This window comes from Hyla sarda, chromosome 1 (assembly GCF_029499605.1).
Source record: "Hyla sarda isolate aHylSar1 chromosome 1, aHylSar1.hap1, whole genome shotgun sequence".
Lineage (NCBI taxonomy): Eukaryota > Metazoa > Chordata > Amphibia > Anura > Hylidae > Hyla > Hyla sarda.
The window spans coordinates 321173076-321195671 of NC_079189.1; the positions used below are offsets into that span (position 1 = coordinate 321173076).

The following is a 22596-nucleotide window of genomic DNA, read 5'->3' on the forward strand; positions in this document are numbered from 1 at the left end:
TTGTCACTCCTTCGCTTCTGAGCCCTCTATTGCACCCGCCGAACACTTTACATAGACATATGAGGTATGTGCTTACTCAAGAGAAATTGGGCTACAAATACAAGTATAAATGTTCTCCTTTTACCCCTTGTAAAAATTCAAAAATTGGCTCTACAAGAACATGCAAGTGTAAAAAATGAAGATTGTGAATTTTCTCCTTCACTTTGCTGCTATTCCTGTGAAACACCTAAAGGGTTAAAATGCTGACTGAATGTCATTTTGAATACTTTGGGGGGTGCAGTTTTTTTTATAATGGGGTCTTTTATGGGGTATTTCTAATATGAAGACCCTTCAAATCCACTTCAAATCTGAACTGGTCCCTGAAAAATAGTGAGTTTGAAAATTTTGTGAAAAATTGCTGCTGAACTTTGAAGCCCTGAACTTTGAAAAGTAAAAACTTGTCAAATTAATGATGCAAACATAAAGTAGACATATTGGAAATGTGAACAAAAAATTTTTTTTTGGGAATATCCATTTTCCTTACAAGCAGAGAGCTTCAAAGTTAGAAAAATGCTCAATTTTAATTTTTTTCATCAAATTTGGGGATTTTTCACCAAGAAAGGATGCAAGTTATCACAAAAATTTACCACCATGTTAAAGTAGAATATGTCACGAAAAAACAATCTCGGAATCAGAATGATAAGTAAAAGCATCCCAGAGTTATTAATGTTTAAAGTGACAGTGGTCAGATGTTAAAAAAAGGCTCTGGTCCTAAGGTGTAAAATGGCCTGGTCCTTAAGGGGTTAAGGGTCTGAATACTTCTGTCAATGAAATATATTTTTCCTTTTCCCTAAATTAACAAATATTTGTCACATTCTGTCATTATGAGGTATTGAGTGCAGAATGATTTGGGGGTGGTGGGTTAATGTGATTTTTATTTATTTTATTTTACTCCTTACTCCAAGTCTGCAATATAACAAAATATGGAAAAAGTAAAAGGGTCTGAAGACTTTCCGATTGCATTATACCTTTTCACAGTTTCTTGAGCTTGTGTAGACTACATGTACATTTGCTGAATCATGTACAATGGTAATAACTGTCCAGCTTAGTCATTGGATAGTTTTGTGGCTGTGGAATTTATTAGCTATAGTTGTGCCTCAATACCATTGCATTGTTGTTTGACCACTCGCATAGTTAATATAACCTTAACAGTCCAAATAATTTGGCAAGCAAGTGTTGCTGCTATCACATAGAGCAAGAAGTCTCCAATTGTTAACTGTTCAAGGAAACTCCAGCAATTTCGACAAGAAGGAAACATCCACAATCAGAGGAAGAGCAGGGTGAGGCTTAGAAAAATAAATTTTGGAAAAAAATCTTTTTAACTTTTAAGACAGGACTGATTAAAACTTCCTTTTTCTGATAGGCAGTGTTATATATTGTAGTGCATTATGGTGGGGCAAATAGATGAGCAGGTCAAGGAGGAACTACAATGCAGACTTCAGGTCCTACAAGTAGTGTATAGCACTTAATGATGCAGTTCTATTATTCATATACTGGCAGACGGTGGGTGTTAGAGAATTCGTTCCTTTCTACACGTGTCACAATAATTAGCTAACTTGATAGTGACAGACACCTGCGTACACGCAAAACTGTGCTTGATGCAAAAATGCAGGCAGGTGTTTTCTTGCGTGCTCAAAAGTCCAATAAAAATTGCAATTTAGAAGCTGTTCATGCTAGAATTATTTTTCATCAGGATTTCATACAGCTAGCTTTATACCAACCCCATGAAATGGGAAGAGCAGAAGAGCAGTCAGTCAACATAATGTTGCAGGTGTCACCTGAGCATCTAGAGACTTGGTGCGCATATTTCCATCATGAGGATGCATTTATTCCTTCTCATAATTGAAAATGCAAGCTTCTTATAGATGAAAAGGTTTGTGTGTGAAAGATGCCACAAATCTCAGTTCTACAATTTCCACCAAGCAAACATATGCATAGCGCCTCCATAGACATTCCAAATACCTTGTAAAAAGAAAATGTTAAATATGTAATATAAACCCAATTAATGGGGAAAGGGGGCATCAGCCAATGCTATGTGAATGGGGAATTCCAGGTTGGTACGAAATGGAAGATGTCAGGGAAAAGAGGAATCAGGCATGTTCAATATATCCAATATTGAGATACATTGCTTCTACAAGTGTGCGGTTGAAGCTTATTTTTCTCTCTCCACTGAAATAAAAAAAAAAAGTACTTTAGGCTGAAATCTTCTATTATGTATAAATCTGGAGGTCCCCATTCACATAGCATTGGCTGACACCCCTTCCCCCTTTTATGCTTTAGTTGGGAGAAACAGCTGTTGGCTGGATAAGGTGTTATTACTTGGTTTGCTATATGACAGTTGACAGTAAGCTGCTAAAGCCTCCCCTCCCCCCTGCGCAGCAAATGAAGAATTCCCCTATAGTGGTATAAAATATACATTAACTTTAAAGGGGTTCTCCGCTGCTGAGCGTTTGGAACAAAACGGTTCAGAACGCTGAAGCCGGCGCCGGGAGCCTGTGAAATTATAGCCACGCCCCACCCCCTCAATGCAAGTCACACAGCCGTCACACCCCCTCCCATAGACTTGCATTGAGGGGGTGGGACGTGATGTAATAAGACGGCGGGGCTATGACGTCACAAGCTCCCAGTGGTCAGGACAGTTTGTTTCAAACGCTGAGCAGTGGAGTACCCCTTTAAGACAGAGTATGCTTTTGCTTAGTTTAAACTATAGGTGCCAAATGTGAAGACAGTACATTTGTAGGCCATGATTTATACCGAGATCAAGCCTAGAAAGCTTGGTCTGGAATAGTTTTGTAGCCCTGTTATATCTCTCTCACACACAATTTTTACAACATATGATTATACTACTTTCTGAGGTTCCAGGGATCCTTTTTAAAGGTGTCTCAACTCATAGAACTTCACATATGGATTCTGTTTATAGGCTCCAAGCAATGTATATAGCAACCAATGTGAATAGCTGCAGATACTGCAATAAATCAAGTTGCACTATAAACAGAAACATCCCCTAAGAAAACATTTGCAGTTCTTGCGGATAAACTCAATTTGCTGAAAGTCTGCTTCTGCAAACATAGAAGGGATGTGTGTAAATGGAGTGTGGTAATATTTTATAATGCATAGTTGGTAATTTCTCACATTGTCATGTGCTATCAAAAGATTGATACGGAGGCTTAAAGTTGCACATGGTAATAAAAGAAAATGGTGTTGCCAAATTGTTTTTGTTCTTTAGAGCATCAAGATTGAAAAACCATTCTAAAATAATGCATTCGGTTAAAACATCCATAGCTCCTACTTAAAAAATTATAATTAAAAAAAACATACCAAAAACCTCCATAAATTATGATTTGAACTGTCATAGTTCTAAGATAACAAATTAAGGGTTCTACACAGGCTTTATAAATAAATGTAGCTTTTGTTCAGGGTTTGAGATTGCCTTTCTTGATGGCGCTGTATGGTCCCTGTCAGTTATGTCTATAGAAATCACTGAAGTGGTATAATTTGGGTGTCTTGCTGGAGAGGCTAGTAATTAAATGTCAGATGTCAGGCAGGCCTGCTTCCCCGCAAAGGGATTTCTCATTTTCTCTCATTCACATGAGGACACTTGTATATTTTTTCAGGCCTGACCTCTTAGACAAAATTCCTTGCAAATCGGAACCCAATTTGCATTCAAATTCAAGGGTAATGAGGTGCAAATCCAGTGGCATAAGTGAATAGCTTTTTGCATTAAAACATGAATAAACCATTGCGCTTGAGATATCAATTAAGAGCCATCTCGTGGTGATGATCTCAGAAGCTTTATCATTCTTCACAATCATCAGTAAAAATCAGAGACACAAGAACACAGCTTAGAACGCATATACTGTATTGCACAAAGAAATTCAACAAACTGATGACAACAGTTGAGCAGACAATAATTTTCACTTCCACATGCGAAGATGAATTTTATTAAAGAGAAGGTTGGAACCCTAATACTGTAGTTTTTAACTATTCAGGTAGGAGGAAAAACAGGCTTCACAAGCTAACAGTCAAAAATAACAATACCCTGATTTTGTCTTCAAACCTAGAACATTTGAGTAACGCTTCCTCGCTAATGGACAGTCACACTGTACGAACACTAAACATGGTCAATGCTGCCTTTTAAGGCCTCTGACTGTAAAAAGGTGCACAACAACTCTGTTTGTACCAAAAAATGGGGTCAAAAATATAATTATATATTAAACCACTATTTTCTTTATTTACATACCCTATTCATAAATAATTAACCAAAGCTTGACTTAGCTCAATGATGGGTCATAATAACGGATGTAGCAAGTGAGAAACAGTATTGCTCCAACAGACAAAGTATTACTAGACATACTGTCCGAGCAGGCCACGGCCATCTTTGCAGGCTCTAGGTACCACAGAAAATGCAATGTTTGTGTTCTGAAGCTTGGTGTTCAAAAGGTACAGAAACCTTTAAAGGGGTACTCCGCCTCTAGACATCTTATCCCCTATCCAAAGGATAGGGGATAAGATGTCAGATCGCCACGGTCCCGCTGCTGGGGACCCCCAAGATTGCCGCTGCAGCACCCCACTGTCATTACTGCACAGAGCGAGTTCGCTCTGCACGTAATGACGGGCAATACAGGGGCCGGAGTATCGTTACATCACGGCTCCGCCCCTCATGATGTCACGGCCCGCCCCCTTCAATATGAGTCTATGGGAGGGGGCGTGGCGGTCGGCATGCCCCTGCCATAGACTTGTATTAAGGGGACAGGCCGTGATGTCACGAGGGGCGGAGCCATGACGTCACGCTGCTCCGTCCCCTGTATCGCCCGTCATTACGCACAGAGCGAACTCGCTCTGTGCAGTAATGACAGCGGGGTGCCACAGTGGCAATCCCAGGGGTCCCCAGCAGCGGGACCCCGGCGATCTGACATCTTATCCCCTATCCTTTGGATAGGGGATAAGATGTCTAGGGGCAGAGTACCCCTTTAATGCCTCACACAGCAGTCACATGGACACATTACAGAGCCTTCTCTAATATAAAAATCTGCATTGCTTATTTGAGAAAGAAGCCTTCAAAGTTAAGGATTAGTAGAGATGAGGTTTTTGAGGCCTAAAGTTTGGATGTGAGGTCTCCAAACTCTTTGTACCATTTTACACTTTTCAGAATGATGCATGAGTGGCTATATGTTTATATTAGATAGTGATTATTAACTTTTGCTTATAATCAGTTGATACATTTGGAAACAGAATTATTTTGTAGCTTGTGTAGCAGAAAGATGACAACTGATGGCATTTTATACTTGAACAACCCATAGCATCACTGCCATGAGGTATAAAGAATACACATTGAACAAATTAAGGTCAATTCTCCAATTCTGAATTCCATTACAGGCACTATAAGCTAAAATAACCCAACGGTATTATGCTTTGAAGAAGGTAAGAAACAGACTTCTCAGATCTTTCTGAGCACATATACTTGTTTGTATTGCAGCATATGTTTTTTCACTTGTACTTCTGCTCCCAGATAAGCATTGCATCAAACATTTAGCATCAAAACATGCCCTTTTTCATCTTTGAAAACCAACAAGCATCTGGCGGTTTTCCCATGGCCCTTCTCAAAACAGAAGCAATGTCCTTTATGAAAGCCGTAGTGCAACATTGTACATTTTGTGAGTGCCCGCAATTGACGCTTCACAATGTCAGTACTTGAATTGTCCCCCCTGCAGTACCCTGCTGAATTGTAGTGCAGATGTGCTGTACTTGCAACAATGCCTCTTCAGTCCCCTGTCCACAGGAAGGGGTGGTTCAGTCTGTCTGCACTCTAAAGGGTCCGCACTGCCACAGGGTAAAGAAGTGATAAATGTTCGGCTCCTTTTATTGGAAGTTTCCTTGTGGTGTAGAAATGGATGACTTCAGGGACGCTGTCAAAAGGAGGACTGTTCTGACCCAATACATATTTTTCTTTGGCTTTTGACAGTTTCATGTGCATAAATCCTTGGCTGCTCCTGTAAAAACAAAAGAAGAAACATTTAATCCAAAAACGCAATACACATACATTTAAAGGGCTTTTAGGACCTCAACCCTTGTTGGAAACCCCTACTGCAGTACCCTGCTGATTTGTAGTGCAGATTTGCTAGTGCCAAACTTAGCCTGTGTTCTTATTTCATACCTAGTCCATATAGATGAACATTTTTACAAAATCAAAATACCTTCAGCATAGTTTTGTAAAGTACAATAACAGAGGGGGCACCTGCATTACAGTTGCATGCACTTTTGTGATAGGGTATCAAATGTTAAGCTAAGTTTGATTCAGCTCCAGTATGAGTAAATCACATTTTGCCCTGACTTTTATTTTAACCTATGGTTAATGGATGCCAAAGTGCAGAAGGGTGATACCTTGCAGAAGGGTGATACTGCAGACAGCCACCCAACAAATTTTGCGAACATTTTTGCCCCCAATGTGCGTTCAAATTTTTTCCCTGCTTTGTTGTAAGACTGGAGAGGTGAGCAAAACCTGCTGTGTCCTTAAGGGGTTAAGATGTTTATGTTCACTGAGACTAATAAAATTACAAAAGCAGGTCTTAAGGTGCCCATATACTTTGTTTGGTCAATAGCTCAGCAAAGCCCCCCACCCCCATACACATGAACAATTTGGCTTGGCCAAGTCTTTATCTCTTCTGAAAGGTGAAAGGAGGAGTAAGCTGCTGCCTGAAAGCTCTGGTGGCAGCTTATCTTCCCAAAAACAAGTGTTGGCTGGTTGATATCTAATGTGCCCTTCCCTTCTCTCCCCCAAAAAGGAGAGTCAGGAAACTCCCATACATATTATATGTTTGTCCAATCCTGCTGAAAACAGTGGGTTTGGCTCGCTGCTCAGTAATGTGTATGGGGTCCTTTAGGAGTACAGCTCTGATCAGTTATACTATATTTAAAACTTATTTAAGTCTGCAATATTTAACAAAAAAGCATTTACATATGTATATGGATTGAAGATTTGTGATATAAAGTAAAGATTTCTCTGGAAAAACGATCTATTTTATAGAAATTCCCTGAGTGACACACAGATCAGTGGTTTTCTTCAGCAAGAGGGGTGCACATCAGTAATATTTGTATATCTATATGAATGACCTGCAACTCCTGTGTAACCTATGCCCACATTGGGGGAGATTTATCAATCAGCCTAAAACCCTAATTGCCTGGTTGTTCCCACAGCAACCAATCAAAGCTAAACTTTAATATCTTAACAAGCTCTTGTAAAGTGAAAGTTGAGCAGTGATTGGCTGCTATGGATAAAACCATACAATTAGGGTTTCAGTCTGATTGCTAAATATCGGCCATTGTGTTTATGAGTAAGTGAAAATTAACACTAAAGAATAAACAAGGACATAAACTGTCAGAAAATCAGAACATTTTTTAGTGTATTAAAAAGGATGACTGCTGAAACGGCTGCAGTGGAAAATCATGGCAGAGTGGATGGTAATTCATGAGATGAAGTTACATGCAGTGTCACTCTTGTCTGTGAGATTCAGGTTCCTATTATGCTCAGAAATATGGCTATTGTATGACAGCAGTATCGGAAGGCGAAAAAAAAAATGACTGGAATTACAGCTCATGATGACACAACCCAGAATAGAAGTCTCCAGTACAAGAGACTTATCTTTAATACACAGACACAAGATGTCGAATGCATTTGACAATGAGTGAAATATTAACACCTTAATTACCCAACACTGAGAAAGGTACTGTCTATAAGCGGTCATATAGGCACTGAGCAACAGTGTAGTCTATATGAATTAGGAAATGCAGTACAAAATAGAGTATGTGAAAAATAAAATCTTATCTAATCATTAATGTAATTCCAACCCATGCTCGTGTACTAACATTGTGATCCCCATTATTGTTCTGAAAGACAAAGGACCAAAAATGGGGGTTTACTGCAAAGAGGTTCTTCATGTTACAGTGTTGTGGTCATCTTGTTGTAGGAAACCTATATATATTTTTGGTTACAAATAATATAGGCACAGTTACCATATTTTTTGCCGTACTTTTTCTTCCCCAAAACTGGGGGGGGGGGGGGGGGGGGGGGGGGGAAAGTTGGTGCGTCTTATACGGCGAATACCTGCGGCCATCAACGGCCGGGACCCGCGGCCAATACATGACATCACCGATCGCGGTGATGCCCTGTATTAACCCTTCAGATGCAGCGATCAAAGCCGACCGCCGCGTTTCAAGCGAAAATAACACTAACCCGGCTGGTCAGTTGGGCTGCTCAGGACCGCCGCGGTGAAATCGCGGCGTCCCGAACAGCTTACAGGACACCGGGGGGGACCTTACCTGCCTCCTCGGTGTCTGCTCCGTGCCGGGATCCCCTGCATGGCCGGCGCTCTCCTTCAGCGTCATCACGTCGTCGCGCACACCGTCCCGTCATCCAATAGGAGCGCGTGCGTAGCAACGTGATGACTGCGACGGAGAGCGTGGATCCCGGGGAAGAAGACGTCCGGAGCGTCGGGGACACCAAGAGGACGCAGTGACAGCGATGGAGCGACATCCAGGGCAGCGGTGACTGGTCCGGAGCGGCGGGGACAGGTGAGTACTACCTCCTATACCAGTGGTCTTCAACCTGCGGACCTCCAGATGTTGCAAAACTACAACTCCCAGCATGCCCGAACAGCCAACGGCTGTCCGGGCATGCTGGGAGTTGTAGTTTTGCAACATCTGGAGGTCCGCAGGTTGAAGATCACTGTTGGGTGCAGAATCTTTTTTTTCTAGATTTTGCACCTTTAAAATAGGGTGCGTCTTATATGCCGGTGCGTCCTATAGGGCGAAAAATACGGTATGTCATTCCATGTGTGGGGAATTATGATGTGGCCACTCTTTTACAAAATATGAAATTTACTTTTCATACTATCTCAGAAAGTAAATTGACATTTCCATAAAAGAGAAAAAGGTGGTCGCAGTTAGACACAAACTGGCAGATTTAGAAGACGGATTTTTCTTTAAGATATCTAATGTAACTAAGATTTCTAGCATCAGCAAAACATAACTGCTTCTTCGCTTTGGTGCTCTCCTGAATTTATTCACAGCTGAATATTTAGTAGATCTTAAATGTAGACATTCGTATGTTAACTTAGACTTCTAACAAAGAGCTGTCATCTTTTATATGGTTATCAACCACAGACTAAAATGTAAGTACAATGGAATTAACAAATGTAGAAAAAAAACAACTCTTTACAGCTTGATGAGAAGTGTGGTGATGCATCATATGTCACGGCTCGACAGAAATATTAGTCACTGCATCCAATTGGCGGAATAGAACTAATTTGCAAAAAAATATTCTGCTGGCAACAAGAATTGTTTGAACAACAACTAGTTATTATGGAAATGTGTGCATCCTTGCCACTGGAGTGTAGATGAGATACAATGCCAGCAAAAAATACACATAAGATGAGAAAAGAGAGCGAGAGCATGCATAATCGCACATACGGAGATAATATACATAAGGTGCTTGAGTAGCCTCTCTGTGTTATAATGCAAAGCTCTTCTCTGCTGCTCCAGCATACATAAATGTTATTCCGTCTTGGCTACTTCAGTCCTTATTCACACTGAAGTACTAATGCAAACAACCTGTACTCCCACATGTATAATTATTGGGCCATTTAGGAAGCCATCACATCATAGCGTAGCCATTAAAGGGGAACTCCGGTGGAATTTTTTTTTTTTCATATCAACTGGTGAAAGAAAGTTAGATTTGTAAATCACTTCTATTTAAAAATCTTAACCCTTCTAGTACTTATTAAATCATAAAAAAAGGATAGTGCTTAAAACTTTACTTTTATTGATATACGTACTATAAAATATGACACCAAAATAAGCCCCATACCATTAACAAATTAGCATAAGGTATATAACAGTTGCCAGGATTCGTTTTTGTATCAAAAAGGTACCGAAGTATAATTAATCCTCAGGATTTACATGAAGGTTCTCATGTACGCTAGAACTCACGAGTGCGAGCAGCAGCAGCCGATATGTGCAATATTGAGCGCAACACCATCCTGATGACATCAGCAAGCACTAGCTGACAGAAACGCGTTGAAGGCGGTGCCAATATATGTGTGTTCTATCAATATACTGCTGTTGTATTTAAACGTAACATTTAGTGCGGTGTATTAGTCTACATCTGACATGAGAACCTCCATGTAAATCCTGAGAATTAGTTCTACTCCGGTACCTTTTTCATATAGCCGTTACCTTGTGTATACAAAACAAATCCTGCCAACTGTTATATATACCTTATGCTAATTTTTTAATGGTATGGGGCTCACTTTGGTGTAATATTTTATAGTATGCATATCATTAAAAGTAAAGTTTTAAGCACTATCCTTTTTCTTTATGATTTCATTTGTGGCTAATTTCAGGATAGATCCCCCAAGTGTGGTTGACCATTACAATACTCATTACATATAACCCTTCTAGTACTTATCAGTTGCTTTATACTACAGAGAAACTTGTGAAGTTATTTCAAACCCGACAACAGTGCTCTCTGCTGACACCTTTGTCTGTGTCAGGAACTGTCCAGAGCAGAATAGGTCTTCTATGGGGATAGGCTTCTAATCTGGACAGTTCCTGACATGGACAGAGGTGTCAGCAGAGAGCACCATTGTCAGACAGAAAATAAATTCACAACTTTCTCTGTAGTATACAGCAGCTAATAAGTGCTTTAGGGTATGTTCCCACACGGCATATTTGCTGCTGCGTATTTTATTTTCCCTGTTGAAGTCAATGGGTAGGAAAATACACAGCACCAAATACACAGCAAATACGCAGCAAAATACGCCATGTGGGAATGCACCCTTAGAAGTAATTTACAAATCTGTTTAACTTTCTGGCACCAGTTGATTTGAAAATATCTGCTTTCTACTTGTTTCCACTGGAGTTCTCCTTTAACAAGGGAAACCAGTTTATTTAATGGCACCAGTGATAGCATCTTAATGGTACACAGATATTCCCATGACAAAGGTTGCCATAAGCAGCGCTTAGATATCAGAGTACTAACAAATTAAGTAGCAAAAGGATTTTTCACCATCTGCCGTTTCTGTCCGCACAACAAAGGTAACCGGTAGGGATGTTCTATAAATGTATACCTACACAAAGAAATATATGGAGGTGGAGGCCCGGGGGGAAGGAGTATTTGGTTTGGGGGTATTATCATGGCAGTTTTCTGGTGTCAAAGAATCAAAATATTTTGCACAAGCCTCACTCTGCTCAAAAATATGTGACTTTTCCTGTATTTTACGCAAAAATTGAGGGTGCATTTTTTTCCTTCTGGTGTAAGCATTGAGAAATCTCCTCCTATAGTGTATTTGATATAATACAGGGTGTATCAAAGCACAACCTTATGGTTTTCCTCCAGCTGTTCTTGTAAGGAGGCCCTTACAGCAACATTATCATCCTATCAAAGGACCCCATTGGAGTACTTCGGGTCAGTTAAAACATAAGGATCCTGTATGTCTGAACGTACCCTTTAGGGTGTATTCACACACACTGGATTCACTGTGGTTTTTTTTACAATTCTTTTGTATTTTTTATTGGCATGTCAAAAAGTGATTGAGTATATACATCTGTGGCAATAGTACTGAATGAAACACATTAAGTGATTCAGAGTTGTGTCCCAATATTTTTGTCTAGTGCATTTTACATTAAGTCTTAAAATAGCTAAATGTCGCCGGATATGTTGGTCTCACCTTTACCTTTGTTAGTTTATATATGATGATCACTACTGTTCTTCACGTTGGATTGCTGATGCCTGTATTGCATGCTCAGTATCAGCATTTGGTTTAAGCTATGTCGATAACTTGCTTTTTCTTTTTACACTATATCTATACTGATGTATTGTATATTCTGTATTCGACTCAATAAACTTTCTCATTTTGACACTAAAATAGCTAAATGTCAAATTCTTATAGACAATATCTCCCTAATACTTATTTTTGATACTTACAGTTCTTAAAGGAGTATTCCAGGAAAAAAACTTTTTTTTTTTTTTTATATATCAACTGGCTCCAAAAAGTTAAACAGATTTGTAAATTACTTCTATAAAAAAATCTTAATCCTTCCAGTACTTATGAGCTTCTGAAGTTAAGGTTGTTCTTTTCTGTCTAAGTCCTCTCTGATGACACGTGTCTCGGGAACCGCCCAGTTTAGAAGCAAATCCTCATAGCAAACCTCTTCTAAACTGGGCGGTTCCCGAGACAAATGTAATCAGAGAGCACTTAGACAGAAAAGAACAACCTTAACTTCAGAAGCTCATAAGTACTGAAAGGATTAAGATTTTTTTTATAGAAGTCATTTACAAATCAGTTTAACTTTCTGGAGCCAGTTGATATATAAAAAATTAGTTTTTTCCTGGATAACCAGTTTAATGTATTCTATAGAAGAAAAAAAAAGAAATTATCAGTCTGAGATGCGGACTGCCATAAATTTCTACTTAGCTGGGTACCTCCTCCTTTACAGTCAGCACAAGAATAATCCTCACATGAGCCGATCAGATGAGGACTGTGAGACCTCTTAAAAATGGCTATACACATTCAACCGAGGTCCGGACAGCTATCACCTGACTATCCTTTACATGTATGTTTAGGATGGCCAAATGTCCATGTTCTGTTGCAGTAGAAAGGGGATAAGCAGCTGTCTAACAACTCTTTGGATATGAGGGGAGGTCTGTGGTATCGAATCCACCCCACAGCAGGTGCAGTCTCAGTAATCCTCTTCCCAGCAATAGAATCAACAAATAATAAGGGGGATTAAAATGCCCACGGAAGGTGCTCTAAAACATAGCTTTTAATGGTTCCAAGATAAAAGGCACCAAAATCAATTGTGACCCATTAAAATGAGATTTAATGTTGTTTGTACCATGAATTGCGGCCCAACGCGTTTCCACTGTGTGTGACAGTTTCCTCAGGGGAATAGCATTGGTACAATAATTCACGCCTAATATTTAGGCTAAATACATGATTAATAAGATCCACTAATAGAGTCCAATCGTACTGTCTCGCTAGTACATAACATTTGCTTAAATACGGGTCTCACACATTACACAGACCCGCCAATTTACAATGACAAATGATGTACTGACAGTGCAGTGCACAGAGATAGAAATATACATATACCGGACTGGCCGAGTTCCCAGGATGACCTGACATAAAAAACTGCAGAAATAGGGAACATTACTCCATATGCAACCAGTGTTTTTGGTCGACCAGTGTCCACCTATAATGATTTCTACCTTCAGCCACCTAGGAATCCTAAAAGGCAAACAGAGAAAATGAATCCCCCTTTAGGTGTGTTGTCCCAGTAGTTCAGTGCCTGAAAAAGAAGTTCATGCTAGGGGCTGGCTACTCACGTTTAGATGTCCGGGTGTACGGTTAGGGCATGAACGCTACCTACAGTGGTAGGGAGCCATGCTACTGGCGCTCTGCTCTTCCTTGGCGGTGTCCGGCTTCATATCCGGAACGCCGCTGTCACGTGACACGCATCATGTGCCGCGCGTCACGTTCGAATCGATTGCAATGCCGCGATCTCGCTCGGAAGCGCTCATGTGATCAACTCTGGTCACATGATGCTCAGTCCGTTCTGTAGTGTCAGTAATGGGGGTAGGTCCCGCCCCTACTATTGACCTAGTTACTGTGTGGTCAAAATGTATTACATGGACAAATGAAGAATGTGATTTAGGCTGGAAGACATATGTAAGTACTTGTCAGTCTTATATTGAGTCAATGAGATAAAATTACATAAAGGACACTGGAGCTAATAGGTTAAATAAGCAAAGACAAGTTGATCTAGGATGAGAGGAGGCAGACCACAAACAACCGCAACTATATGGGCAAATGATGCTGTTTTTTATTTCAGGTCATCCTGGGAACTCGGCCAGTCCGGTATATGTATATTTCTATCTCTGTGCACTGCACCGTCAGTACATTATTTGTCATTGTCAACTGCCGGTTCTGTGTAATGTGTGAGACCCGTATTTAAGCAAATTGTATGTGCTTGTGAGACAGTACTAATATCTTATATAAAAACGAGAAAAAACAACAAGAGGTGCGCCCCTAGTGAGGACCGTTTTGATGATGATAAAGGTGTAACGTAAAGATGGGTTCTTACCCCTAGGTGTTGCGCTTAGAGCACAACACCTATAGCAGCGTAGAAATCAAGGGAAACCGCTGCCACGAGGAACAACCCGGTGTGACGTCCGTCAGTCCGGTAATAAGCAATAGGAAGAAATACGTGGATAGATTCCTCTCAAGAAGGCGCTGGTACCCAGGGATGGAGATAAACTTCTTTATTGGCAACGCGTTTCGATCCCGAACCGGGATCTTTGTCAGGCATCATGCCTTCTTGAGAGGAATCTATCCACGTATTTCTTCCTAGTACTAATATCTTTGCACTGCACTGTCAGTACATCATTTGTAATTGCAAACTGCCGGGTCTGTGTAATGTGGTAGACCCATATTTAAGCAAATGTTATATACGAGCGAGACAGTACGATTGGACTCTATTAGTGGATATTATTAATTATATATTTAGCCTAACTATTAGGCGTGAATTATTGTACAAATGCTTTTCCCCTGAGGAAACTGTCACACACAGTGGAAACGTGTTGGACCGCAATTCATGGTACAAACAATATTAAATCTAATTTTAATGGGTCACAATTGATTTGGTGGTGCCTTTTATCTTGGAACCATTAAAAGCTATGTTTTACTTCTCGTGGGCATTTTAATCCCTCTTATTATTTGTTAACAACTCTTTGGACCAGACAGGTTAAATGTCATCCATGCTACCTTCATCTATCTGGTCATGTCTACAGATGCTAAAGTATTGAAAGATTCAGACAGAAATTAGCAGGACCTGCAGAAAATCAAAATAATTTTTTTTTTATAAATTGAAGATTTCTAGAGATAGCAGCTAATGAAAACCTAGACATTTGTTAAAATGACACATTTACTGTATCTGCCAAGATTTGTCTCTTTTCTTGGGACTCTACAACTAGGCACTATAATTACAGATCTCCAGGATAATGTACATTTCATTTCTTTAGAGGAATTATTCCATTCTGCTAGGCATGACTGCACAGTCATTGACAGTGACATCTTCACATCCATAATTATTATGAAATAAATACTGCTAGAATGACTGTTCATTAAACAGTGCCTGGGCTGACTGACACCGGATACTGACACCACTAGATTTTTCTTAGCGGGATATCACAGACAAATGTGGAAAGAAATATTTTGTAAAGATTAGATTTTTAAGAGGTTTATGGTAGTAATCTGTCTTTACGTACAGCTTTAAAATACACTCAACCCACTAGTTTAAGGAATTCTTTCTCAGCTCAGTATAGAGTTCAACAATTTATAAAAATTCATTTTATAAACATAGATAAAACAAAAACACATTACCAACATGGTATAATACAATGGAAAATAATTCTAGTACAACATTTTAATTGGCTCTCCAATAGAAGCCTTAGTCAGTGCAGAGATACCTTAGCTAATATATAGTAGTGATCTGATGTATAATCGCAATGTGAAGCAGATTGTCAGGCTATGTTCACATCGTAGAATTTGGGCTCAAAATACTTTTTTTTTTTACTCAAAAAACAGCTAACATTACAGATTTATTTTCAACCATTTTTGGGCCACTATTGGGTTCATAAAAAAAATAATTAAAAAAAAATAAACGTTTTACTATTGCATTTCAATAGAACGCATTAGTAAAAACACAGCAGTTTTTTGGGGGTCATGTATTTAAAAATCTCTGTATGCTGTAAGGTAGCATAGCCTCAAAGGGGCTTTGGAGATGTCAAGAGTAAGTTCTTCCATAATCTGAACAATGCAATGTTGCAGTATAATCCAAGATTAGAAAAACAGCTAATTTCTTCCAAAAACAGCACCGCACCTCACTTCACCTGTCCTCAGGGTGTGTGTGGTGTTGCTTGGCTCCATTCACTTCAATGGAACAGAACTACAATACCACACACAACCTCTAAATCAGTTCTGTTTTTCTAATCCTGCATAAACCATTTAAGAGATTTTGGAGGAAAAATGCGGCTGCATTGAAACTCCGTAGTGTAGCCTTGGTGAAGGAAAGCACGAGGCAATTACAGCTGCTGGAATAAATTGTACTTTTCTCTCAATGACATGAGGGTGATTGTATGACCTAATAATGGAACAGACTTTCCATGCTAGATATTGTGTTTCTTTTATATATGAACCAGACCATTTGCAAGACCCAGAATCAATAGCGGCAAGATGGAGGCAATTAATACTAAGCACATTAAGGCTTCATTGGAAAAGATTGCACTGAATATTAAACACGCTCACATAGCTTCATGGAGCCTTAACTTGCCTGCAGTGAAATGAATGTGAACCTTTTTTTTCTTGGCAAATGGTGACAAAAACCTGGAAAATGTCTTAGGTCTTTTAACAGGAGTGGAACTCTGGCTGTCATCACCCCATGGTCTTCTGGTTACAATGAAAGTTACAATTCTAATTTATTGCTCCACAGAGGAGATCGCACACATAAAGATTCCTGAAAGCATGGAGGACTAAAACTCATTTTCGCTCACAGAAAAAGATGTTGATTGAATTACCATGGAAACTACAACCCCCTACCATGGAGGGCTGTTCCCCCACTAGACCTAACAGACACATGAATCGCTGAAGGCTACAGTACTCTGTTGTAAACAATATACAATGCCAGTGCCGAGACCTTGTCTTTGTTGCCTTATTAGTTATTTAGAAGGCATCCAATGTGATGACAGAAAAGACTGCATATCTCGGTAGAACATACTCTTGGCAGACAATGTGATAGACAGCAGAGGGGTGCACACTAGAGCCAAGTAACCCTTTCTGTGAAATAGATAACAATAGTAACAAGTCAATCTGGAAAGTGCATTTTGTACGAGCGGTACTATGCAGCATTACTTGCACCACCATCAATGAGAAAAGGTTTCTTAGTTAAATATTAAAGATGAGCCTTCCCTTAGGCTAAATGTACACAAGCAGTAACCTGTGAGAGCACCTAATTCTCTATTCTCAGGAGCGCTAAGCAGTACAGTTCCCGATAGGAGACTCTTGCAGACCTTTCTGTATCGGTAGTACACCATGCCTATCAGGAATAACTCATTATGTTAACAAAGAAGGTCAATTCTGATTGAGGATTTCCCACTGTGTTACTTTGATAGAGAGACGGATCCCAAGACGTTGCACTTAGCTAATCATTGGAGTAATAATACAGCACAGATATCTGCAGATGTTTGGGCGTACAGCCCAAAGCTGCATGTATTCTGCTACCTCTGACTTTTTCCTGTAATTGCACAGTGAATTATTCATGAGCTAGACATGGGAACGTTTATGTCAAATTAGCCGCCATGAGGAAACAGCAATCTAACATACTAATAGGCGCGGACATTGGCACCTGTAAAATACGCTTACAATCAAAGAGTGATTGAGTGCAGCAACACATAACACAAGGACATAGATAAAGCGCCAGATAACAGAGTAAGCATTAGCGGTGGCTTACAATATAATAAAGGACTAGACTTAATAGCAGAAGTCTGTACAATAATCTTTTTACTGGTCAGTAGATGTATTAAAGGGGGTTAAACATTTTTATTTATTTATTTTTTTTTTAATATATCAACTGGCTCCAGAAAGTTAAACAGATTTCTAAATTACTTCTATAAAAAAAAATCTTAATCCTTTCAGTACTTATGAGCTTCTGAAGTTAAGGTTGTTTTTTTCTGTCTAAGTGCTCTCTGATGACACGTGTCTCGGGAACCACCCAGTTTAGAAGAGGTTTGCTATGGGGATTTTCTTCTAAACTGGGCGGTTCCCGAGACACGTGTCATCAGAGAGCACTTAAACAGAAAAGAACAACCTTAACTTCAGCAGCTCATAAGTACGGAAAGGATTAAGATTTTTTAATAGAAGTAATTTACAAATCTGTTTAACTTTCTGGAGCCAGTTGATATATAAAAAAAAGTTTTTTCCTGGATAACCCCTTTAAACACAAATAGGATACATATTATGCGGATCTGTACTGATAAAAACGGTGTCTACTAAAATAAAAGGGCCATGCTGCCACTACTGCAGTTAAGGACTGTACCTATGTGCCATTCACATATGCTTTGCTAAAAAATGTTTAAGTATTTTAGTATTAAAATTTCAAATTTTCTTCTGCTGGATGAAACACAGACCACAATTCCGTCAATTTAAATATGGGACTCTACCGCAAGCAAATAATGCTAATAATTTCTGGCTATTGAGGCCACTACATACAGTACTTTTGTCTGTGCACTGCATCGCCTTTATAAATCATATTTGTGGAGTTTTACCCTTGACAACACTTTGTCAAAGTTAAAATTAGTTGGCCTTAGCTTTGGACAGGAGATTTTAATTTCACAGGCCAGCGCTTTAATCATGCACACACATTCACACTATAAGCAGAGAGATTGGGTTGTGGCTCTCTGCACAAATCATTTAGTACAGTTGTTCCCCACGTTGCAATATTAATTCCTAGGCTGAAAACCTCTTAACAGTCATTGTAAGGGCTTTTCTGGGACTTTTATACTAATTTAGTCTTTTTTACTCATTTTTGGGGTAAGCCATCAAGATTGGTGGGGTTTGACTTCCAGCACCCCCATTGATTAGCTGACTAAAGGGGCCGTGTCGCTTGTTGAGTGCTGCAGCTTCTTTACTGTTTACCAGGTGCAGCGTCATACATGAAGTGGGTGAGCCTGGTACTACAGCTCAGTCCCATTCACGTGAATAGAATAGAGCTGAAGAGAGGTGCAGAATCAGGCACAGCCACAACACACTAAATAGAGCTGATCATGTTAAAGAATAAAAAGGCTTTTGAAGGCCTATTCTAGGAATTAGGGTTTAGTGTAATAGGTTCAGCGATCAATTTAAAATGGTCATATTACTGCACATCACCCCATGTAAAAAGATGTGTTCCATGTAAAAAGATGTGTGGCCAAGCAATGATACACGTAAAGGGTCACATGAATGTTCAAGCGATCATTTGTGTGGTCCAGGTTGCTTGATACTAAGCACCGATCTAGGAGATCAGTAGACATATTAGGCAGGGGTCTGCCATGTAATACAGCCCTTATGTAATCAATATTAAAATCCATGAAACCCCTTTAAGGGTTGAGCCAATTTTATTTTTGCCCAGGCATAATTTAAAATTATTAAAGCTAAATAGCTATGAGGCCTTGTCTTTGTAAGAGAAGTTTTATATTTTTTAAGGGATCATTTTTGGGTAAATATATGGGTGCGTTTAAAAGGCTCTGAATACCCTGTAGTGACTGGGCTACGAAGCCTGTTGTTGGAGTAAGTGTCTACGAGACAACTGCTGTCATACCAGAGGGTTAAGTTACCAGTGAACTCGGGGAAGTCCCCAGCTGCTAGACATTAGAGTAGACTCAAGAAATGGAAGATTCCCATGAGGAAGAACCTACTGGCTATAGAAAATATACATTAAGACTGGAAAATCTGTACATTCCTAAGCTTATAAGCACTCTTAATGCTAATGGTCTATTATTTTACATCTGTAAGAACCAGGTGGGGAGATAAAACTACATGTATAATTGTGTTTTGTCAATCTTAGATTGTTGAAAGGCATGTATAAATACTCACTTACAATACTTACAATAATATTAAACCTGATGTGTAACATATACCGAAAGGCAATAAGGATTTGGACTGACTGAAATTATCTCAACTTTAAGGGAATTTATCATTCCCTGCGCCAGTGCAAAGTAGCTAAATTGCACCAAATTATTTTGCAAGCCCTGGGTTTGCATAAGATTTGGTGCACAAAGTGGGAAACTCCACATCAATTTTTGAGTAAGAACAGGGCTCATGTGCAAAATGTTGCCACTCTGTGCTGGCACAGGGAATGATAATGTTTCCCCAAAGTGTTGTTGATCCTTTTTGGACTTCAAGAAAATATATTACACATATGGGATGAGAAAGTCTTTGCCGAAAAAGTCTGTCAAACTCTTGAGTTGTGAAATCAGTGGCTAGCTGTGTAAACACCATGGTACGCTGGCATAAAATTTTTACTGATATTCTGACAAACTGGCAAGATACAGCAAAAACTGTGTAACTGGGGCTTTTAAAAGGGTACTCCACTGGAAAACCTTTTTCTTTACAAATCTGTTTAACTTTCTGGCACCAGTTCATTTAAATTGCTTCTATTTAGAAATCTTAACCCCTTAAGGACTCAGCCCATTTGGACCTTAAGGACGCTTTTATATTTTCATCCACAGACTAGTATGAGGGCTTGTTTTTTGCGCGACCAGTTGTCCGTTGTAATGCCATCACTCACTTTATCATAAAATGTATGGCGCAACCCAAAAAATACTATTTGTGTGGGGAAATTAAAAAGAAAACCACAATTTTGCAAATTTTGGAAGGTTTTGTTTTCACGCCGTACAATTTATGGTATAAATGACATGTGTTCTTTATTTTCTGGGTCAATACGATTAAAATGATACCCACGATTATACACTTTTCTATTACTGTTGCACTTAAAAAAAAATCGAAAACTTTTTAACCAAATTAGTATGTTTAAAATCCCCCTATTTTGAAGGCCTATAACTTTTTCATTTTTCCATATAAGCGGCGGTATGAGGGCTCCTTTTTTTGCGCCGTGATCTGTACTTTTATTAATACCATATTTGCTTATGCAGCTATTTTGGACTTTTCTTTTTACGTTCACGCCATTCACTGTACGGGATCATTTACATTTTATGTTAATAGTTCGGATATTTACACAAGCGGCGATACCAAATATGTATATAAAATAATTTTTTTTACACTTTTTGGGGGTAAAATAGGGAAAATGGGACAATTTACGTTTTTATTGGGGGAGGGGGTTTTTCACATTTTTTTACTTTATTTTTTTTACTTTTATTTTTACACTTTAATAGTCCCCATAGGGGACTATTTAAAGCAATCACTCGATTGCTAATCCTGTTCAGTGCTATGTATAGGACATAGGACTGATCAGGGTTATGGGTCATCTTCTGCTCTGGTCTGCGGGAAGGCAGATCAGAGCAGAAGACTCCCGGAAGGCAGCGGAACCAGGTGAGGGGACCTCCGTCTGCCGTGCAGGATGATCGGATCACCGCGGCAGTGCTGCGGGCGATCCGATCATCCTGTTAAGTGACCGCGATGCTGCAGATGCCGTGATCGGTATTGATCACGGCATCTGAGGGGTTAATGGCGGACATCCGCGGGATCGCGGGTGTCCGCCATTACCGGTGGGTCCCTGGCTGCGATCCACAGCCGGGACCTGCCGCGCATGATGACGGCATCGCTCCGATGCCCGTGGTTATGCTCAGGACGTAAATGTACGTCCTGGTGCGTTAAGTACCACGTCACCAGGACGTACATTTACGTCCTGCGTCTTTAAGGGGTTAAAGGGGTACTCCAGTGTTCATTTTAGGAACTGTCCAGGGGGTGTGACGGCTAGTACGTAGCTGTCAAGCCTCCTCCCACAGACGTGAATGGAGGGCGAGTGGCAGAGTTTGCTCTGTGGACTGGATGACTGGGGTGCCGCAGCAGGGATCGCAAGGGTCTCCAGCGGCAGGACCCCCACGATGAGACATTTTATCCCCTATCCTTCGGATAGGGGATAAGATGTTTTCCGGCAGAGTACCCCTTTAAGGCATGGTTTTCCAGGCTGTATGCAAGCCTGGCATCAATAAGCACAATGCCAAGTGTCAGAGTGGTGTAAGAACTCCACGACTGGACAATCATACTTCTGTACCTAGCATTTTGAGTTTAGCTCTTTTCTGTTCCAGCATGACTGTGCCTCAGTGCAAAAAGCAAAGGCTATAAAAGGCATTATTGGGTTATTTCATATAGTGTATATGTTAATGAAGCACCAGGTATGTGCCTTCTTGGCCTTAAAACAAGTAACTGAAAAATGCATCTATCTACTACAATACTACTTCATAAGAATATTGAAAGGGGAGCACCTAATCTCTCATATTTCTGGAGAATTTCATATAGCTCAACTAAAGGGATGGGACGATAGAATGGCAAATGGATCAGGTTCAAAACAAACTGAATGCCAAAGAATTAAAGGGCAAACTGTAAATACAATAGTGTTTTATGGTATGTCAATGTCACTCACTGAGCTCCACAGAAATGATAGTGCTACAGCTGAATATATTAAAAAATATCTACTGTGATCAAGTTTCCATTCACTCAATATGAGAAAGATTGTTTTGCTAGTAAAATGACAGTGCTGGTAAGTGCAACCTAAGCTGGATGACATATTAAATTTGGCACGAGCAGACACTTGATATCACACACACCTGTCCACTTAAAGTGAATGCTCATTTCCATCTAAAGTGTTTCTTCAGTGCAAGGAGGGGAAAAAGAACAGGGCACATATCAGTTTTCAATAAAAACACCACAATGTTTTTATAAAACTTGGATGATCTGTCAAATTATATCAAGACATGATCCTCTCGATTTCCTTTTACAGCTGCAACAC

At 39.7% G+C, this 22596-nt stretch overlaps 1 protein-coding gene across 1 annotated transcript in view; it reads right to left on the bottom strand.

Moving 5' to 3' along the window:
* Positions 1–4972: 4972 nt before the first annotated feature.
* SHB (SH2 domain containing adaptor protein B) overlaps positions 4973–22596 on the bottom strand; it is a 179548-nt gene continuing 161924 nt past the window's right edge. Inside the window, exon 6 of the mRNA XM_056519164.1 lies at positions 4973–6029. Coding sequence (XP_056375139.1) covers positions 5846–6029 — 184 coding nt within the window. The 3' untranslated portion in view covers positions 4973–5845. The remainder of the gene's footprint in view (positions 6030–22596) is intronic.